The sequence below is a fragment of the Ovis aries genome, chromosome 22 (assembly GCF_016772045.2).
Source record: "Ovis aries strain OAR_USU_Benz2616 breed Rambouillet chromosome 22, ARS-UI_Ramb_v3.0, whole genome shotgun sequence".
Lineage (NCBI taxonomy): Eukaryota > Metazoa > Chordata > Mammalia > Artiodactyla > Bovidae > Ovis > Ovis aries.
In genome coordinates, this window is record NC_056075.1 from 17,849,275 (window position 1) to 17,870,972 (window position 21,698).

At 44.5% G+C, this 21,698-nt stretch overlaps 1 protein-coding gene across 1 annotated transcript in view; it reads right to left on the reverse strand.

Moving 5' to 3' along the window:
* PIK3AP1 (phosphoinositide-3-kinase adaptor protein 1) overlaps positions 1-19,744 on the reverse strand; it is a 122,844-nt gene extending 103,100 nt beyond the window's left edge. Inside the window, exons 1-2 of the mRNA XM_027960633.2 lie at positions 19,604-19,744; positions 9,763-10,179 (exon numbers count right to left, since the gene is read on the reverse strand). Coding sequence (XP_027816434.1) covers positions 9,763-10,179; positions 19,604-19,616 — 430 coding nt within the window. The 5' untranslated portion in view covers positions 19,617-19,744. The remainder of the gene's footprint in view (positions 1-9,762; positions 10,180-19,603) is intronic.
* Between the last annotated feature and the right edge of the window lie 1,954 nt (positions 19,745-21,698).

Here is a 21,698-nt window from a genome sequence, read left to right on the forward strand (position 1 = left end):
CACCCACATTCTCTTACTTCTTGTCACAAAGACTGAAGTAACCTAAGGAGACATCAATCTGAATTCCACAAGAGTTAAATTCCATTTGAGAAGAGTAAAACTATGACTCAGTGGTAAGTGGCTGTTCCCTCTTTTCAAGCAGAGCCCACATGGAGTGACTGATGGGACAGTCATCACAGCAAAAAGCAAGCCAGTGTCACTTCCCCTTACCCAGAAGATCAACCTAACGAAGCTGAGAAACAGGCCCAGGAGTCTGCACAAAGGAACTGAACCTGAAACTCTACCTGCTTGGAGTAGTTGGGTATTAGTCCAACTCATTCCTCTGGGTTCATACAATCCCCATGACCCCATCAGTTTTCTCTTTTAAAATCTCAAAGGGTAAAAATTAGCATCGTAGAAAAATTAAAACACTGGAGAAATGTTTAGAATAAAAAGTTCAAGATGTCCTCCATCCACCAAAAGGCAACCACTATCAACAATTCCTTGTGTATCCTTGCAACGAAAAAGTTAATAAACCAGTATAAAATACATAGATACATATACACTGGCATAAATATATATAAATGCTGCTGTATACATACTTGCAAAATGTAGATAGATGAGTAGGTAAATAGGTAGGTAAACAGATAGAAGCACCCTGTTTAGTTTCTGCCTTCACATAGGTTGCCAGAAGTCCAGTCTCACTAGTATATATGATAAACTGGTCATTCCAAGGACAGAAACGCTGTTGTTAATCAAAGTTAATTTTGTCTTACCCAATGTATACTTGCAGAGCCTGGGAACATAGCCAAATAGCTGACAAAATATAGAAAGAGACAAAGAAAGGGGAGGAATGAGGAAGAAAAGCCAGAAAGAGGAGATGAGAAAGGAAAGTAAGCAATGAATAGATGTTCCCTACAGACTAGCACATGACAGATACTCATTCAATACTTGCTGAATGACTGATTTAATAAATTAATTAAAAAACCAGGACAAACATTTCTAAAAACATATATGACATTTCATGTATTAAAATATTAGCAGATATGGCCCCCAGTTCTCTAAGAAGCATCCTTTTTGACCTACACTGTCCAATATGATAGCTACTGGCCACATGTGGCTATTGAACAGTTAAAATGTGTGCTCTATGTGTAAAACACACACAGATTTCAAAGATTTAGTATGAGGAAAAGAATAGACAGAAAACATTTCATTAATAATTTTACATTGGTTATAGGTTGGAATTTTAGATATATTGGGCTAAGTAAACCACATTATTGAAATGTACTCACTTGTTTCTTTTTATTCTAGTATTTATTTTTTTTTACTATGACAACTAGAAAACTTGAAATTTCACATGTAGCTTGTGTTATACATTTTTTGAATAATGCTGGTCTAGAACACAGAGACTATTAAAGCAATGACTATATCTGGCTTCCCTGCTCTGTTTCAGCACCTAGCACAGGGCCTTGAGAATGGAAGGCTCCCTGTAATGTCTGGATAAGGAAATACTTAGGCCTGGGACTACAAGGCAGGAGGGCTTAACCTGATCCTGTTCTAATGGAACAATAGCTGTGTGAAGCTTCCAGGCCTTGTTTTCCTCATCTTTAAAATGGTGATGATAATAATGCGTGACTTATAAGAAAATGCAATGCAGGAGACCCAGGTTCAATCCCTGGGTTGGGAATGGAGAAGGAAATAACAACCCCTTCCAGTATTCTTGTCTGGAGAATCCCATGGACAGAGGAACCTGGCAGGCTACAGTCCATGCAGTCGAAATGAGTTGGACACAACTGAGCTACTAACACTACAAGAAAATAGCATGGACCAAACCAGATAATGTTTACAAAAGGGCTTTGAAGGGGTAAAACAGATGTCAGATCGCTCCTCCATTCTAGTATCCTCCTTTAGCAATAATCGCAGGAGAAGTGAGTTGCAAAAACTACAGAAAGAACAGGGTAAGAAACCAACCGAAAAAATTCCTACATCTGATATTTCCATTCTGGCCTGCATTAGACAATTTACGCAAAAACAGGTGCAAGCTTGAGATTCTCACACTAGTGGAAACTTCAGCATTCATCACTCCCTTTTCACTGCACCTCACCAACCACAGTCGACAAAGTGACTTGCAGATATTTTCCTTGAGGGACCACAGAAAGTCTAACTGGGAGCAGAAGGCGGTCTCTGCGTGGCTTTCGAAGCAACAGGGTGGCCAATCCCACAACGCCACCTGGGCCCACAGCTCTGTGGGAAATTCGTACAGATCCATGGGTACAAAAATCTGTCTTGGGCATTAGTCCTCATTGATTGTTTTTAGGTGTAGCTAGGAGGAAGCATCTCATTCTATGGGGTGGTCAGGGCACCTGGCAAGGGAAATCCAAAGGACCTTTGGACATGTTGCAGCTTTTTAGTGACACCGGGACAGATTTTACCATCCCAGCTGGGCATCTTCTCTCCAAATCAAAGATTATTTCAAAAGGGAAGACTGTGTGAAGGAAACATATTTCTGCAAGGGTCATTTAAGGAGGAAGCTTAAGTGTGGACTAAACCACAGCAGAGAGAGAGCAGACTGAACAACCCAAGGCCACAAGGCGGGAGGACAGCAGAGCAAAAATTGACTATTTCAAGAGGCCCCAGATCAGATTCTCCCCTCAGTCTCTGCAAGGCAGCACAGGAGCCCCAGAAGCCAGCATGGACTTACCATCAGCGAGGCTGCCACACCAAGGAGAGCAAGGAGGGTGCAGTCACTTCCCCTTTGCTGGGAGGGTCTGTCTCTCTTCCCCTGTCTAAAAGCTGCCGCCTGTGACGTGGAAGTGAGCTGTGACCTGGCCAGGCTCTAAGCCCCTGGGAACACTGCCCCGTGACCTGCCCTGTGACAGCCCACAAGGCCTGAGTTGCTGCCAGCTCCTCCAACCAGAAAACCAATGGACAGGGCTGCAGGCATGGAGCAGAGTCTCCAGAGCATGGCTGCAGAGCATAACCCACTGCAGAGTCTTTTTGAAATTCATTTTGTCTGAACCAACCTCTGAGATTCTTGTTCAGTCGGTCTAGGGTAAGGCGGGGACACCAGCATGTTAAACAAAGTGGGGGGCAATGCCAATATCAGGTCTGACTTGGGATCCTGTGGTCTACAGAACTCAGGGAAGCCTCACTGTCCTTAATCCTTTCTCTTTCCCAGGCTTTCTTCCTGCTTCTTGTCTCCATGAGGAAGAGGAGGGTCGGGGGGAGAGGCTTAGAAGTAAGCAAGACAAAGCAGAGCATGAGTCTGAAGGCCCTGTGTTTCCATGTGAGCTGCTCCAAGTCCTCATGCAAGTTATTGAACCTTGCTGAACCTCAGTTTTCTCATCTGTGAACTGGTGGTAAAACCATCTACCCACTCAGGGTTGTGGGGGGCGGGGAATAAACACCCATGAAGTGACCAGCGTATTACACACAGCAACTGTCACAGCGTCACCTTAGTGTTAGCTCTTTCCATGAGGAGGAGGGGTGGTTCAGGGCAGTTCTCCATATGAGTATCTTTGCAAGAGAAACTGCAAACATAAATCACTGATTTAGGCATAAAGGGAAAGAAAAATAAGTAGGTAAATTGCAACAACAAAAAACCACAGTAAGGGGCCATGAATTCAGGTCACATGGGAGAGTGGGGAGATGCGCAGAGCAGGTGAGCACCATCTCTAGGAGCTCTATGGAGACTGGCTAGGAGGAAATCCACAGAGATTGACAAAGATTTAGGCATAAAGCTGTGTGGAGATTTATTGCAACATTATTATTTTTTTAACTGGAAATAGCCTACAGATGTATTTTTCATTTTCTTTTTTTCAACATTATGATAAACCTACATTACAGTTGACCTCTGAACAACATGGGTTTAACTGCACTGACAAGTTATGCGCATATTTCATTTTCAATAAAAATGATCAACTACATGATTCCCTGTTGGTTCAATCCATAAATGCAGAACCACGGATACCAAGGGCCTGTGTGGGACTTGAGCATCCGTGGATTTTGGCATCCTACGTGGGTCCTGGCAACAATCCCCCACCAATACCAAAGGATGACTCAAAGATTTTTGCCTACATGGGTGGGGACAGGGGAGTCAGTGCCCCTAAGCCACATGTTGTTCCAGGGTCAATTGTATCTTATTTCAGAAAAGAAAATGTTCCTTTCTAAATCTGGGAGAAGACTTTGGAATCCATCTGATTAGCTAAAAGTATTTGTATCTCAATTGTTTTCCTTTTAAACTCCAGTTTAACAATCAGATTAGAATACTAATATCAACAAAGGAAGGCCAGATGTGGACATATCCCTCTAAATTTTCCCTATGTGAAAAAGGCAAAATTCATTATGATTCTGGGCATGAGAGGCACAAAGGGCATGAGAAAAGATAGGGGAGGTAAAGAGAAAATACATATCAGAAAGCAGACAAGATCTCCAATGTAATACTGAATAATACTGGAAGAATTGGTTCGGCGCTTCCCTTCCCCCTCAACACACACACACACAAATATGGACACACTAAATTATGAGAACTTTTGAAATAAAACTCAGTGTTACCCATCAAGACCTCTCCCACACAGACTAACAGAATCTATTTTTACATTCCAATGAGATTTGCAGTAAAGAATAGAGCGCCTGAAAAAAACAAAAAAAAAAGAGTGCCTATAAAAAGAGGAAATAATTTCTGCACTGTACCTGGGTTTTTCTCACTTCCTTATTTTAAAATAATCACCTAACAAATCCAAACAATTCAGAACAATAGTACAGTCTTTTATGCCCTGGGTATATAATCCTGCAAACATTTTGGAACTGGACTGAACTGGTTAAAAGGTTCTGGGTAATTTGCCATCTATTTAGAAAACTCACGATGATATCTTACAGTGCTGGGGTACTGGAAGAGACCTTCCAAATCACCTGGTCCAACCCCATCATTTTACAGATGAAGGCCTTGGGAAATAAACTGGCTGTTACAACATGCTGAAGACTCTATAATTTAAACATCTGCTCAGTTTCAAGGTGACTGACAAATGTGGAGAGAGGGGGTAGGGAATAAAACCTCCCAAACATTTTTAGTGGCATAGTAATTACGATCAACACGCCTGTTAAATGAAGAAGCAGTAAGGACTGTGATGGAAGTATACCCCCACTCCGATGTCAGGACCATTTACATTTGGAAAACTGAGAGGTTGAAAGCTGTCAGAACTAACATATTGAATCTGTGAGTCAAGGACCAGGAAGAGAACTCAAGAGCTCTATCCGAAGTCTACGGGCCTAAGCGCCAAACACGGCTGATTTTATATGTAAACACTGCTCCAGGAGTCAACCTTATGAGACAGTGCCTTCATTTCCAGAAAAGTAGAGAGCTGAGAAAATGATCCAGGCATAACAGAAGTACAAGACAACTCACTAGACAGAGGAAGGGTGACTTAGACCTTAGCTCAGTTTTCAGCAGACCCCTAACCAGCAGCATCAGCATCACCTGGTTGCTTGTTAAAAATGCAGAATCTTGGGTCCCATCCAGACTCAAGAATCTGTATATTGACAAGAATCCCAGGTCCTCCCACCCTCATTAAAGTTTGAGAAGTACTTATTTAGATAACACAGCAGCAAGAGAAAGTATAATTAACTACTTGTAACCTCACTCAGGGCTTCCCTGGCGGCTCAGTGGTAAAGAACCGGCCTGCTAATGCAGAAGATGCGGGTTCATTCCCTGGGCTGGGAAGATCCCCTGGAGGAGGGCATGGAAACCCATTCCGGTGTTCTTGCCTGGGAAATCCCATGGACAGAATCTAGTGGGTTACAGTAAATGGGGTGGCAAAAGAATTAGACACGAACTACAACCACCACAATCGATCCAAGTTTCTGGAATTATTACCTCTATTACCAGCTCTATTCTCTAAAGCTTTTGATCTTTAAGCCTTATTTTAAATTTTAAGTGGTCTAAAATTTAGCCTAAATTTTAAATGGTCTCAATGAATATCTTACTAAATAGTAATATTTGTTGACAAAAATTCAACTAATTATCAAGTTAAGAAGACAAAAAGAATTTTATCTGAGGATAAAATTTATCTGAGCCATACTGAGGATTATAACCTAGCAAGTAGATTCTCAGAAAGCTCTAAGAACTCTCCTACCTGCTAGAAGTCAAAGGCACAGTCACAAACATTTTTGAGACAAAGGACTGTACATCAAAATGACATACTGATGTTTTACATAAAGTTCATCAAGGATACATGGTCCAGGTAGGCACAGACAAAGCGAGCAACTAGTCATCATGACCCTGTACAAAGCTGGGAAACAACACTATTATTTTAAGTTACATTGTTAGTGTCAGAAGAGAGAAAAAATTGATCTTTACGGTCGAGCAGGCACTCCCATTCCTGAGAAGCTCAGGCTAATGTGGGTCAGTGTGCAATGTGGATGCGTACTGCACATGGGGGAGGGGAGGAGAGGTCCAAACACCCAGAGAGATTTTGATGGTTAATTTTTTCTTGCCCTGCCTTAAAATAAAAATTTTATTTCATCACCTTTTCTCACAAAAGACCTTAAAATTTTTTTTAAAAAATGTATATAAATATTCTTGGAGTTTTACTGTTTCCCAAGGTTACATAGATTATGAATGCAAATCTTTTTCCCTGCTATTTTCTGTTACGGTTACAGTAGGAATATGACCAATATTTCTTCAGTTGGGAATTAGAAACCCCAGGGAGATCTGGTGAAGGAGGAAGACTGGATTCAGTATAGACATGTTTCCCTAGCAAAAAACAACAACAACAACAACCACCCAGAAACTTGAGGTAAGAGAATTTTATGATCAAAAGGTTGTGAAGGTCACATGGTCTAACCATGGTTCCAAAGATGAATTCCTTTTACACCATACATGCAGTCTCTGCTTGGACACTCCTGGTGATGTGGAACTCACCACCTCCAAAAGCCACCCATCCCATCTTTGCACACTTCAGTTGTTAGAAAGATGCCTGAAATGTGTTTCCCTGTAGCTTTCAATAGCTCTACAATCAGTAACCCCACAATTATTGTCTCTACCATTAGTGCATCCCCATGATCAATTTTTCATCATGTTTCCCACTGGAATTGTTTTAACAGAGAAAGTCAAAGAAATAGGTTTCATGTATTTATTTCTCATAGGACTGGGGCAGCTTGTACTGGTGGGGTGTATGAAAATTTTATTTTAGACTTTTATTTTGAAGTACCTTAGGAAAACCTCATGTGTACAAGAGGGATATTAAAATAAATTATCACAAGTTATAGAGATTATAACTAAGGACATACTCATACCAGAAACATAGTATAGGGATAATATGATCCTTAAACACTGTTTTAGCTCTAAGCTTCTGGGGAATCAAAGCAGGTATGAAATAGGACAAGACGGTGTTGCTTCAGAAGTATTTGAGACTCTCTGGCCTAAGGAACTCATAGGTTTCAGCCCTGGAAAGTGTCTTAGCTCAAGTGCAAGCCCGCCTCTTAAAGAGAAGAAAGTGTTAGTGTTAGACGCTTGGTCGTGTCTGACTCTTTGTGACCCCATGGACTATAGCCTGCCAGGCTCCTCTGTCCATGAAATTCTCCAGGCAAGAATACTGGAGTGGATAGCTAATTCCCTTCTCCAGGGGATCTTCCTAACCCAGGGATCAAACTCAGGCCTCCTGCACTGCAGAGATTCTTTACTGTCTCAGCCACCAGGGAAGTCCCACAAAAAAGGAAACTGAAACCCAAAGAGGCTACATAAATTACCCAATATTGGGCATCCAGTTAGCATCAGAGCCAGGCAATAGAGTGTCGTCACTCATTTTTGCTACAACGTTAGACTTTGTCTTCCATTTGTTAAGGAAGCTTATTTAGCACAAAAATCAGAGATATAGCCACCCCACCCCACCCCCGCCATTACTGGGCCAACTGAGGGTGATGGCTATGGACATTCCCAAAGTAAACCTAAGCCATTCTAGCCTCCCCACACAGAGACCTCAAATCCCCACATTCACAAATCTAATATCAGATAAGAAAGTGACATTGGAGGCACAAGCCATCCTCCTTCATACCGTTTTCTATGATTCCATTTGTCCCTACATTTCCATTGATTCTGAACCACCCAGATTTTCCACTAAGCAGCTGGTTTTAATCTCCCATTTAAAATCTCTCTTTCTGATGAGAGGTTATTTGCTTTCAGAACAGAAGCACCTCTGTGAAACATGCCATTCCTCCTGAAACACTTGAAGCTAAGGGCTCATAGCACACTGAGCGAGAGTCATTAGTGAAAAGTAAAATATTATAAGCGATCAATTTATCCAGGCATCTGAACATCAGACACAGCCAAGCAATAGTCAGAGAATCCCTTCTACCATCTATTTTTAAAAACAATAGTATTTGAAAGAACAGTCTGTTAGTGCACACGCCATGAGGCCAGTACAGTGACATCACAGCCATGGCGTGCAGAATGATGGACAGGTGGGTCACAGCAGCCTGCCCCCCAGATCATAAGCTCACGCTAAGCAGTGGCAGAAGCTCATCCTCTGCAACAACCAGTTGCATCTCACTTCTCTGTTAAGTTTCAGCAGACCCCTCAAACCAATGAAGTACACTCGTGCAAGTATGAATCATGCATTTTTTCCTATCCTTGCGTCCTTCTGAAGTAAAGATAAGCAAACTCGGGAAAACTCCCGGTCCCAGGAGTTTCAAGTGAGACATCTCCTACACTCCCACTTGTCAATTATATTACAGAATGGCCTGGGGTCCTACTGTGTCAGGTCACCTGGTCATATTTACTGGTTTGGAGCAGGCCATTCCTGGGATAAAAGCATCTAGGAACTCTCCCAGCTTTTTAAGGTCACTAAGAATTTGTGAATTCTTGATTCACAAATCAAACGACATGGGGTGGATGAGTAAAATTTTAATGCCCAAGGCACACCAGGGATAATTGAGCATAGTTACATCGCTCCATTATTTTCCAGGTTTCTTTGCTGGCATTAGGTGTATAAGAGCTCAAATGGCAAGAGAATAGAAGATAAACACATAGCTTGCTCAGAGCCCACAGTGAAGCAAAAACAGAAATCAAAAAGAGGAAGAAAAGCTGTGACATGCATCCATCCCAGAGCACATCTTCCGGTACTGCTAATCGGAGCATTTGTCACCCTTCCTGGGGCCACTGAAGTCATTAGTCCCGGCAGAGAGGCTCGGAATTCTCCCATTTTAAAAGGAGAAACAGGCAAAGGACAGAAACTAGACTGGTGGAAAGTAGAGAAGGGAGGTGTTTCTCTATAATCATGTTACCCAAAAGTGTCACCTTTTCAACCAAAATCTTCAGGTCACCTGATGATAAAAAATGGAAGTGGCTTGCAACAGGAAGGTTGGAAGTCATAGTCCTCATATCCCCACCAAACTAAGTCACAAACTCCCACCCCCATTGCCCTCTAGGCTGGAGTCTCTGTCCAATGTCTTCTGAGGTGTAGACAATTCTAAAAAGAGGGCTTATCATAGCACAGAACCCAAGGAAAAGTGCCATCTTTCTTTCCTGTGGTCCAAGAGACCTACCCTATCCTACCCTATCCAGGAGACCTAACCTACCCTATTCTGGGATGGGACAATCCTATCCCAGATATAGGCTGCTCTAAACCAGTAAATACGACTGGGGCTCTTTGCATAGTGAGGTCTAGATTCAGTCTGTAATAGGAATGATGACCATTAACACCACAATGTCTCGCCTGAAATGCCTGAGGCCTGGCTGGGTCGTTTTTTCCAGGGTGTGCATATCCGTACTCCAGAAGAGACCCTTACCTTCAGAAATGGCCTTCTTCACAGCTGCTACGTAAGTCTCAGGCTCATCGTCACAGGTGAGCTCCTGCCAGTGGGCCCAGTCTGGAAAGAAGTCCAGGAACTCCTCGCTGTCCTGTACCCCGCAGAGCAGCCGCACTACACGGTGTGGAGGATGAAAGGCTCTCTGCAGCAGGGGCAGCAAGCTCGGCTGGCAGAAGCACTGCACCAGCTCGGCAGAGAGCAGCACCACAATGCAGCGCACGTGGAGAAAGAAGCTCAGGTCCTCGGCGGAGAAGGCCGTCTTGGGGCTCAGCCTGTAAGTCAGTGTCTTCTGGCTGCGGACCTGCCGACTGGAAAGGAAAAGGTCCTGGAGGTACTGGCACCACTCCTCAGCATCTCGGCTGTAAACGATGAGGATGTCGCATCCTCCCAGCATCCCTGAGCAAGAAGGAGACACGGAAGCACGTTAACATGCCTGCTCCCACTAGGGCTTCCCATGACCTTCGAGAGTCACCATCCAGACGAGGGGCCTGGCACCCATAATCTCTCACGCTCCACCCCTAGCATACCTGCCCAACTTCTTTCCCACTCACAGCCTGTGTTCCTACCATTCCAGACTCCCTGCCATTGTCCAAACACCCCATGCTGTTTCAGATCTTGCTATTGCTTCTGCTGGTATCCTCTCCTGCCAGTGGCTGATGTAGTATAGGATGACAATGATGAAAGAAACTGCAAGCACTTACTTAGAGCTTACTACATTCCAGCTTGTCCAAGCTTGTTGCCTAGAAAATTCATTAGATCATCACAGCAACCTTCCAAGGTACCACTACTAGCCAGGTTCTAAAGCTGAGAAAATTGAGGTATGGCAGAATGAGTAATTTACCCAAGAGCCCCAGTGGCAGAGTTAGAATTTGAACCGAGGCAGTTTGATCCCTGGTGGCTCAGATGGTAAAGGTTTGATTCCTGGGTTGGGAAGATCCCCTGGAGAAAGGAATGGCTATCCATTCCAGTACTCTTGCCTGGAGAATTCCATAGACAGAGGAGCCTGGTGGGCTACAGTCCATGGGGTCACAAAGAGTCAGATACGACTGAGCGCCTAACACTTTCACTTTCAGTTTGACCCCAGAACACAGTGGTTACAAGCACAGATCAGGAATCAGGCAGCCAGACTTAGCATCTTGGCTCTCTGAAGTAGTAGCCACGAAACCCTGGGCAAGTTGCTTACATTTTCTAAACCTCATTTACTTATCTGTAAACGGAAATATAAAGGCAATATTTATCAGTGTTTTGTGAGAATTAAATTACATATGTTATGTAAATTGCTGAGCATAGTGGTTGGCATGGAGTAAACCCTCAGTGATTGGCAGCCAGTGTCATTATCCTCACAGTAATATAAACAATGCATTAATGTAAAGGTAACCATGGTTGCACTAACACATTGACCTATACAGTGCCCTTTATAAGGTGCCCTTCACCATACATGGTCGGTCACACAGCCTTTCTTCTTCTTGTAATAAAGCGCAAATGCCAGAAACAGAGTCCAAAGCCTCAGAGAAGTGTTGAATCTTTGGGGGATCACAAAGTGATCCCAAACTCCTCATTTACAGATAAAAGATATACTTCATCTGAGAAGATAAAGGAATTTATTTAAATTTACATTCAGCAAATTCATTCAGAGTCTGGATTGAAAATCTCAGGTTGCCCCCTGGTTTCCTATCCCGTCCTCTTGCCAACTTCACCTGCCACCTCCCATCAGGAATTCTGTCAAGAATCTGATGAGCAATAACTCTTGTTTTCCATTATGGAAGTTCAAAGAAGCTTGGCTCTTAACATAACACTTGTACGTCCTCATCTCCCATTAATTTGATGAACTATTCTCAGGGATTTGGAAGGGGTGAGCCGAGAAGTATCTATGAATCTACAAGGCAATAGGGAGCCTTCCTTCCACTCAGAGATGGAAGCTGGGAATTAATTTCTGCACTACAAAAGGAATAAAATTGGCAAAGCTACATAACTATGGAGCTCATACTGAGAAAAAGCAGAGTTAACACCCAAATATATCTGTCTTCTTTATGCTCCTCCTCCCTACATGGCTGTTTTATACTAAGAAGCAAATGTTCTTCTAAATGTAAAGGATAATTGCATATGAATGGGCATGAATATGGCCCATCCAGTAGGCAGCATGCAAGACTACATTTCATTACAATATTAAGGATGCAAAGTTAGTGATGCTGGGCTCAAGATTTATTTAAAAGTATAAAAGTAAGAAGCTGTAGTCACATACTCTGCCTCCACATACACACAGAGACAAATATACTAGCAAATATCATGTCAATAGTTTATACAAAAGAACTAAAAGGAGAGTAAGGTCTCAGAAGAGGCTGGCTGTGGTCCCATACATTAGTGATGGAGAAACCATGGGTAATGTTTTCAACAGGGTTGACAAGTGATGGCTAAAGAGTGAGGAAGAAGGAAGAAAGTGATTTCTGAGAGCACCCTTAAAGGGTACTAAGGAAATACCCTTAAGAAGGAAACTTGGGTCTCAGATCATTGATTGTCTTAGCAGGAAAGCAGCAACGGTACATTGCCTGACTATGTAGATATGAGTGATTTATACCACTTTTCTAAGGAGTCTGCTCAGTTGCTAAGTCATGTCTGACTCTTTGTGACCATGTGGATTACAGCATGCCAGGCTTCCCTGCCTTCACTATCTCCTGGAGCTTGCTCAAACTCATGTCCATTGAGTCGGTGATGACATCCAACCATCTCATCCTCTGTTGTCCCCGTCTTTTCCTGGCCTCAATCTTTCCCAGCATCTGTGTCTTTTCCAATGAGTTGGCTCTTTGCATCAGGTGGCCAAAGCATTGGAGCTTCAGCTTCAGCATCAGTCCTTCCAAAGAATATTCAGGGTTTATTTCCTTTAGGATTGACTGGTTTGATTTCCTTGCTGTCCAAGGGACTCTCAAGAGTCTTTTCCAGCACCACAGTTCAGAAGCATCAATTCAGTGACTCAAAAGCAAAACAACATTTTTAAGACAAGTTCTGGGGCCATGGAGGAGGGAGTACTCGGTTCACCCTGGATCCTGCCTCACCACTTCCTGCTCCTCTGTTAACAGCACATCACAATACCTCCTACTTATTAAAGACTTCTAGCCATCAAGAAAACTTTAAATGTTAATAATAGGGGAAACCAGGTGTGCAACATATGAGAATTCTCTGTACTATCATCCCAATTTTTCTTTAAATCTAAAACTTCAAAAATAAAAGTTTTAAAATAGAATTTAAATAAAAAGCACTTAAGGAGTTCAGTTCAGTTCAGTTGCTCAGTCATGTCTGACTCTTGGCGACCCCATGAATCTCAGCATGGCCAGGCCTCCCTGTCCATCACCAACTCTCAGAGTTCACCCAAACTCATGTCCATCAAGTTGGTGATGCCATCCAGCCATCTCATCCTCTGTCGTCCCCTTCTCCTGCCCCTAATCCCTCTCAGCATCAGTCTTTCCAATGAGTCAACTCTTCACATGAGGTGGCCAAAGTATTGGAGTTTCAGCTTTAGCATCAGTCCTTCCAAAGAACACCCAGGACTGATCTCCTTTAGAATGGACTGGTTGGATCTCCTTGCAGTCCAAGGGACTCTCAAGAGTCTTCTCCAACACCACAGTTCAAAAGCATCAATTCTTCGGCGCTCAGCCTTCTTCACAGTCCAACTCTCACATCCATACATGACCACTGGAAAAACCATAGCCTTGACTAGACGGACCTTTGTTGGCAAAGTAATGTCTCTGCTTTTCAATGTGCTATCTAGGTTGGTCATAACTTTCCTTCCAAGGAGTAAGCGTCTTTTAATTTCATGGCTGCACTCACCATCTGCAGTGATTTTGGAGCCACAAAAAATAAAGTCTGACACTGTTTCCACTGTTTCCCCATCTATTTCCCATGAAGTGATGGGACCAGATGCCATGATCTTCATTTTCTGAATGCTGAGCTGTAAGCCAACTTTTTCACTCTCGTCTTTCACTTTCATCAAGAGGCTCTTTAGTTCCTCTTCACTTTCTGCCATAAGGGTGGTGTCATCTGCATATCTGAGGTTATTGATATCTCTTCTGGCAATCTTGATTCCAGCTTGTGCTTCTTCCAGCCCAGCGTTTCTCATGATGTACTCTGCATAGAAGTTAAATAAGCAGGGTCACAAAATACAGCCTTGACGTACTCCTTTGCCTATTTGGAACCAGTCTGTTGTTCCATGTCCAGCTTTAACTGTTGCTTCCTGACCTGCATATAGGTTTCTTAAGAGGCAGGTCAGGTGGTCTGTATTCCCATCTCTTTCAGAATTTTCCACAGTTTATTGTGATCCACACAGTCAAAGGCTTTGGCATAGTCAATAAAGTAGAAATAGATGTTTTTCTGGAACTCTCTTGCTTTTTTCATGATCCAGCAGATGTTGGCAATTTGATCTCTGGCTCCTCTGCCTTTTCTAAAACCAGCTTGAACATCTGGAATTTCACAGTTCACGTATTGCTGAAGCCTGGCTTGGAGAATTTTGAGCATCACTTTTCTAGCATGTGAGATGAGTGCAATTGTGTGGTAGTTTGAGCATTCTTTGGCATTGCCTTTCTTTGGGATTGGAATGAAAACTGACCTTTTCCAGTCCTGTGGCCACTGCTGAGTTTTCCAAATGTGCTGGCATATTGAGTGCAGCACTTTCACAGCATCATCTTTCAGGATTTGAAATAGCTCAACTGGAATTCCATCACCTCCACCAGCTTTGTTTGTAGTGATGCTTCCTAAGGCCCACTTGACTTCACATTCCAGGATGTCTGGCTCTATGTGAGTGATCACACCATCGTGATTATCTGGGTCGTGAAGATCTTTTTTGTACAGTTCTTCTGTGTATTCTTGCCACCTCTTCTTAATATCTTCTGCTTCTGTTAGGTCCATACCATTTCTGTCCTTTATAGAGCCCATCTTTGCATGAAATGTTCCTTGGTATCTCTAATTTTCTTGAAGAAAATTAGTCTTGCCCAGAGTTAGACTCTTCTAAACGGAAATCTACTTAAAATGTCTCATTCCTGAGGTTTGGTGCTAAATTTCACTCACCCCCTTTGAGTGAAAGTATAGGCATCCTTCAGAGTTATTGCAGATTTGGTTCTTTGGCTGCTGCTCCTAACTCGCTTCAGCCGTGTCTGACTCTGTGCGACCCCATAGACGGCAGCCCACCAGGCTCCCCAGTCCCTGGGATTCTCCAGGCAAGAACACTGGAGTGGGTTGCCATTTCCTTCTCCAGTGCATGAAAGTGAAAAGTGAAAGTGAAGTCACTCAGTCGTGTCCGACTCTTCGTGACCCCATGGAAGGTTTGGTTCTAGACCACCATAATAAGGTGAATACTGCAAAATCAAGTCTCCCAAATTTGAGGGTTTCCCAGTGCATATAAAACTTATAGTATAATGTGTATTCTGTTAACTGTGTGAAAGCATTAAGTCTAAAAATAAAAAAATGTACATACCTTAATTAAAAAATGCTTTATTGCTAAAAATGCTACCATCTGAGCCTTAACCATGTTTTGCAATAGTAAAATCAAAGGTCACTGATCACAAATCATCATAACAAATATATTAATAATGGAAAAGCTTGAAATATTGTAAGAATTACCAAAATGTGACAGAAAGACAGGAAGTGAGCAAATGCTGTTGGAAAAAAAATAACGCCAATACTATTGGTTGATGCAGGGTTGCCACAAACCTTCAATTTGTAAAAAATAAAACTCAATATCTGCAAAGCGCAATAAAGCCACGTGCAATAAAATGAGGTATGCCAGTACTTGAGAAGGAAGTGGTTAGTACCTCAGGCTAGTTAATATCACAACCTACTTGGTCACCAACTCCTGGTGTGACTTCAGACCAATATACTCTGTCTAAGCAATTTTGCCTCAATGTAAATGAAGACAACGAGATCTATCACCTTCCTGAACTTTACTCTGCTGCTGAAACTGAAACTTGAGGAAATTCTAGAAAAGTCCAAAGTGGAAGTCAAAGTCCTTCCACAACCTGCTGGGACTAAACGTTTTGTCGGGGACTCTCTCTCATATGCAGGGACACCCTTTTCTTCAATGAGTCCCTTCCTTTAATCGTAAGTCACTTCTTCACACTTTTGTTTGTTTGCTTATTTAGAAAAATGAAATACATGAGCCAATAAGGAGTCCATGAATTCCAGACAGAAATAAGGAAAGGTCTTTATCCTTGAGGAGCTTAGAGACCAGGACTGGCTATCAAAGGAGAAAGGAGTGGATAACAGCAGAGGCAGGGCTGGCTGGTGGCGACAGGGAGTGACAGTTTGAAAGACCCAGAATCCACCCCAGAAAAGACCCGAGAAGAGCTTGGCAGCTTCGCAAACTACCCAGCCCAGATCACTCCATTCATCCAACCTGGAGTCCAAGTCTGACTCTGGGCACCATATTGAAGTGGGGTGTAACACAGGAAGGTGACTGGAATAGGGAGAGATCTGGAAACAACATGAGGAGCTTCCAGACTCTGAAAGTGTCAAGTTTAGAGACTTCGCAGGAGTACTGAGGGACTTCAAGGATCAGACAGGAGGTAATGTGACAAAAAAAGTTTAGGTCCCTTCAAGCTCTTTTGTCCTATAAGTCCAGGAATGGAAGAAGGATCTAGAGGTAAGAGAAGCCTTGTGGGGGTAGAAAAAGTTATGAGAGCTTTCTTCAAATACCTAGAGGCTGATACACAGAGGAAAGGATTCTAGTTTTCACTCAACCAGGCTTGGCCACTTGGGAAAATCACTTATGGCTTCTGTCTCCTCTCTCTCTCAAGAGTAAATACAACAGACATCATCAGGAGCCTACAGAATATTTCATTTCATCTCATTTTCCAAGTTTTTTTCAGATAGAGAGTCAAGATTCTCCTCAATTTCAATAAGCAAATATGCATTTCAAAAAAAAAAAAGAAGAAGAAACTAATGCTCACCCTTCAGTGGAAGGGAATTGAAGGAGATCATAAGAAGAAACAAAGTACTGATGCATGCTACAACTTGGATGAACCTTGAAAATGTTATACAATGTGAAAGAAGTTAGTCACAAAGGCCACATAATATATGATCCCATTTATATGAAAGTCCAGAATAGGGAAATCTAATCTAATCCATCTGTCCAGAGACAGATGGTAGAACTTAGGGCTAGAGAGGAAGAGGGAACAATGGAGTGATGGCCGAAGCGAATGGAATTTCTTTTTGAGGTGATGAAAATGTTCTAAAATTGACTGTGATGACATTTGTACAATTGTGTCTGATTCCTTGCAGTCCCATGGAGTGTAGCCCACCAGGCTCCTCTGTCCATGGATTTTTTTCAGGCAAGAATCCTGGAGTGGGTTGCCATTTCCTACTCCAGAGTATCCTCCCAACCCAGGGATCTAACCCACGATTCTTTAACCCTGCGAAGAGGCAAAGGAAGAGGAGAAAAAGAGGAAGACATGTGAAAGAGTGGCCTGGATGGCTCCAGAGACTACAGCATTCTGGCAAAGAGACAGTCTCACCACTCTCACCAGTGTGCCATCCACATGGGACCTGGTACTTCCAGACCTCAGAAAGTCTTCCACTTGCAGAAATTGGAGTGGTGACTCACCGCAGAGGAGGCTTATGGCAAGCAGATTTGACAGCTTTAACCATTACAGACATACAGAGATTACAGACACTACAGAGCCCATAAATGGGTCCAGGTTTGGCCACTGGGTTTGAGTCCCCGTATGAATAGAAGCACACAATTCTAGCCCCTTTGGCCATGCCTATTGGACACTGGTGGGGGGTGGTTTTCTCCACCCAAAGTATGCTGTTTCCTGGACTAAGCAGCCCAGGACCTGTTTCTAGCAATAGACGGAGGTGGGGGCATCACTGATCTTATCTCCTACTTCTCCCCAATCACCCACCTACTGTGGCCACTCTGGCCTGCTCCCTGCTCCAGAAATATATCATATCCACCCATTTATTGTTCCCCTGCCTAAAGCCCTCATCCCCCACATGCCTCCTCTCCTGTGCTCCTTCAGGTCTTTGCTCAGATGCCCCTTTCTCCATGAGAACTAACCTGGTAGCCTCCTTTTAAAATGTATCTCCACCCCCCCTTTACCCCTCTGCTGTTTTGCCGCCACACTTATCACATAATGTGCTTTCCTTGGGCTTCCCAGGGGGTTCAGTGGTAAAGAAGCTGCCTGCCAGTGCAGGAGACACTGGAGGTACAGGTGGGATCCCTGGGTTGGGAGGATCCCCTGGAGGAGGAAACGGCACCCCACTCCAGTATTCTTGCCTGGAAAATCCCACGGACAGAGGAGCCTGGAGGGCTATGGTCCATGGGGTCACAAAGAGTCGGACACGACTAAGCACGCAGGCACACTGCACTTTCCTTATTCAGTGTTTTGCCTGCCTTCCCTCGCTGTTCCATAAGCTTCAAGGAGTCATGGCTTATGTCTGTTTTATTAAATATACACCTGACACCTAGAACTGTGCCTGCAATAAATATACGTTGAATAAATTGATTCCCTCTAGTTAACTCTGCATGGGCTTTCAGATGGAATGTATGGACTATGAACCTACTATTACCTTATTCATAGCACAAGTTCTTCTAACCTCTATCTAGTGCCCGGCTGGAGAGCCAGGAGGCTAAGGTTAGCTACCTTCCCAATTCCCTTAAATACGAAGTCTGCATTACCCAATCTAAGGGAACTGTCACCGTTGATTGGCCTTTTCTTTCAAGTCACAATTAGAAGACTGTATCTCAGGGGACACGGGGAGAGCTGGTTCTTCATTCTAGCATCTGCCCACAATTTCTCCAAAAACAGCACGTCCTCCCAGCCAACTAGATATTATTTTTCAAGATTTTACATCCTGTTTTCACATGTTATCTCTACTAAAACATCATAAGATGGGATGGAAAAATACTAGTAAACGCACCTGCAAACATGGTAACTCTAATCTTCTCATTTAATAATTCCCTGTTTTACTTATGGCTTGCCTTCACAAACTATAAACTCCTTGAGAGCAGAGAGTAGGGTGTCCTGGTCACCAGTGAGGACATATTTAGGCGCACAATATCCACTACATTGCATAGTTAGTGCTCATTGGTTGTCTCTGTTCTCATCATTACTGCGCTTGTTCTGGATCTCAGTGAGTGAGAGGCTTGCCAAGTGTACACGCCACGGACCAGAAGGGAGCCCAGGGCTAATTAGAAGAGACTCCTGGCACCTTTTGATGGGTAGATTACCCAGTTACCCTCACCTCTCCCCAGTCCCCAAAGTTCTGACAAGGACATAAGAAAAGTAAAGCTAAAGGAGTGGTGTTCCTAGAGTCCTACTGAAATTCTAGAAAAAAAAAAGAAAAAAAAAAGCCCAGGAGGGAAGAGGAAGCGGGTTAAGGAAGGCGGCCCAAAGCCCATCTCCAAACTCGGACTGTCTGAGCGCCCCCTATTGGCCCGATGGGATCCGAAGAGAAGCATTTCGCCGGCGGAGAGACCAGTGGGCTCTCTACATTCTTTAAACTTGACTCTCGGCTCACAGAGTTAGTTCCATAGAGAGATCGACCCTCCAGAAGCTCAAGGGCCAGTGCTGGGGGGAGAAAAGGAGACTCAGAAGATGAGGGACAGGGGAAGGCCGGGAATCGCGCAACAGCCTGGGAAGCGGAACGTGAGAAAGTTGGGGAGGGCAGTCTGCGACAAGAAGAGAGGAAAGAAGAGGAAGAACACAGATCCCGCGCCGAGCCGAGGGAGCAGCCGGGGACAGCGAGAGGGGACAGCGGGCGGCGGGCGGCGGGCGGCGGCGAGAGGGTGCGCGGAAGGGAGGCGGGGGGAGGGACCGGCGTCCGGCCTACGCACCTGAGGCTGCCATGCCGCCGGCCGCGGTCCTCCGTGCCCGGCTCGCTGCGCGCGGGGGCCCGGGGCCGGAGCGGGCTCGGCGGCGGCCCTGGCGCAGGACGGGAGCGGCGCCCGGCTCCGCGCAGCACCAGCCGCGGCTCTGGCGCTTCCTCCTCGCGGGCAGCGAGGACTCGCCGCGAGGGCGTGTCCACAAGGCCCGCCTCGCCGGCGGGGCTCGGCCCCCGGCACCTGCTCCCCAGGCGGTTGGGGAGGGGAAGTGAGAACTGCCCCCCACCGGCCCGCAGCCGGCCAGCTCCCCTCGTTCCCCTCATCGCTCACTCAGCGTAGGGGGCAGGCAGAGGGGCTTCGTGCGCCCCGCTCCCCGTGAAATCTGTCAAGTTGGCCACCAAAAGGGCAGCCCGAGTTGGGGGAGCGTTGAGAGAGGAGGGAGGCAGAAGTGTTAGCTTCACGGCCTCTGCCATCTGGGGCGGGGGCTGTCAATGTGCACAGGTGGCCCAGCCATCTCCCCATTCCCTGGGGCTTTCTCCCTGAGCGCTGCCCGGGCAGGAAGGGGAGGGGGCAAGAAGGGGAAGAGGCATCTTCTCTGGCACCTGGCCCTGGTGCTTGGTGTTGCCCTTGATTACCCTCCAGTGACCTGCCTGTAATTCCTGATCTCCAGACGGCACAAGAGCGTTAATGATAACCTCATACGTCAGATGCACGGTATCGTCGTCATTGCGTTTTGTGCCTTTGAGGTAGCACCTACCGTGGCCTTCAGGTTAGCGCTGAAGAAAGAAGCCAAATCTCTTGCTCAGACTCCCACAGAGAGCAGATGCTCCCCGAGGTTCTATACCACGCCTGTTTGAGACCAGAGCTAGCGCTCTCCCTTAACCCTCGCACTCGCCTGCCACGTCTTATCCTCCCCTTTGCCGCTCCTGTAGTGGATTTGAACGGAGCTGTGCCCTTGCAGTCCTCAGCGATGTCCAGAGAGCAGAGATGACAGAGAGATAGGTTTTCTGTGCAAGTGGAAAGATATGAAAGACATTTTAAAATGGAAATATCAGGGTTCAGTCCAAGAACTAGTTTCCTACTGTTGCCATAACAGATTACTACAAATTCAATGGCCTAAAATAAAATGTATTATCTCACACGAATAAGATATGAAATTAAAAGATGCAGTCGTGAAATCAGAAGATGCTTGCTCCTTGGAAGAAAAGCTATGACAAACCTAGACAGTGTATTAAAAAGCAGAGACATTACTTTGCCAACAAATGTCGGTCTAGTCAAAGCTACGGTTTTTCCAGTAGCCATGTACAGATGTGAGAGTTGGGCTACAAGGAAAGCTGAGCGCCGAAGAATTGATGCTTTTGAACTGTGGTGTTGGAGAAGACTCTTGAGCATCCCTTGGATTGCTAGGAGATCCAACTAAAGGAAATCAATCCTGAATATTCATTGGAAGGACTGATGCTGAAGCTGAAGCTCCAATACTTTGGCCACCTGATTTGAAGAACTGAAACATTGGAGAAGACCCTGATGCTGGGAAAGATTGAAGGCAGGAGAAAGGAACAACAGAGGATGAGATAGTTGGAAGGCATGACCAACTCATGCCATCCAACTCATGGACAGGAGTTTGAGCAAGCTTCAGGAGTTGGTGATGGACAGAGAAGCCTGACATCCTGCCGTCCATGGGATCACAGAGTTAGACATGACTGAGTGACTGAGCTGACTGATTATCTTGCTCTTCTATATTTCAGAAGTCCAACATGAGCCACACCAGGCTAAAATCAAGGTGTTGGCAGGTTTTGGTTCCTTTCTGGAGTCTCTAGAAGAGAATGCATTTCTTTGCCTTTTTCAGCTTCTAGAGGAAATTACACACATTTCTTGATTCATGCCCCCCTCAATCTTCAAATCCAGTAACATAACACCTTTCTGACCCTGCTTCCCTCATCACATATTTCTGTGTTTCCTCTGCCCTTCACTTTTACGGGCCTAGCAGTTACATTGGTCCCACACAGATAATCCAGGAAAATCTCCCTCTTTTAAGGTCAGCAGACTAGCAACCTCATTATCATCTACATCTATCATCTACCTTAATTCTTCTTTGCCATGTAACAGT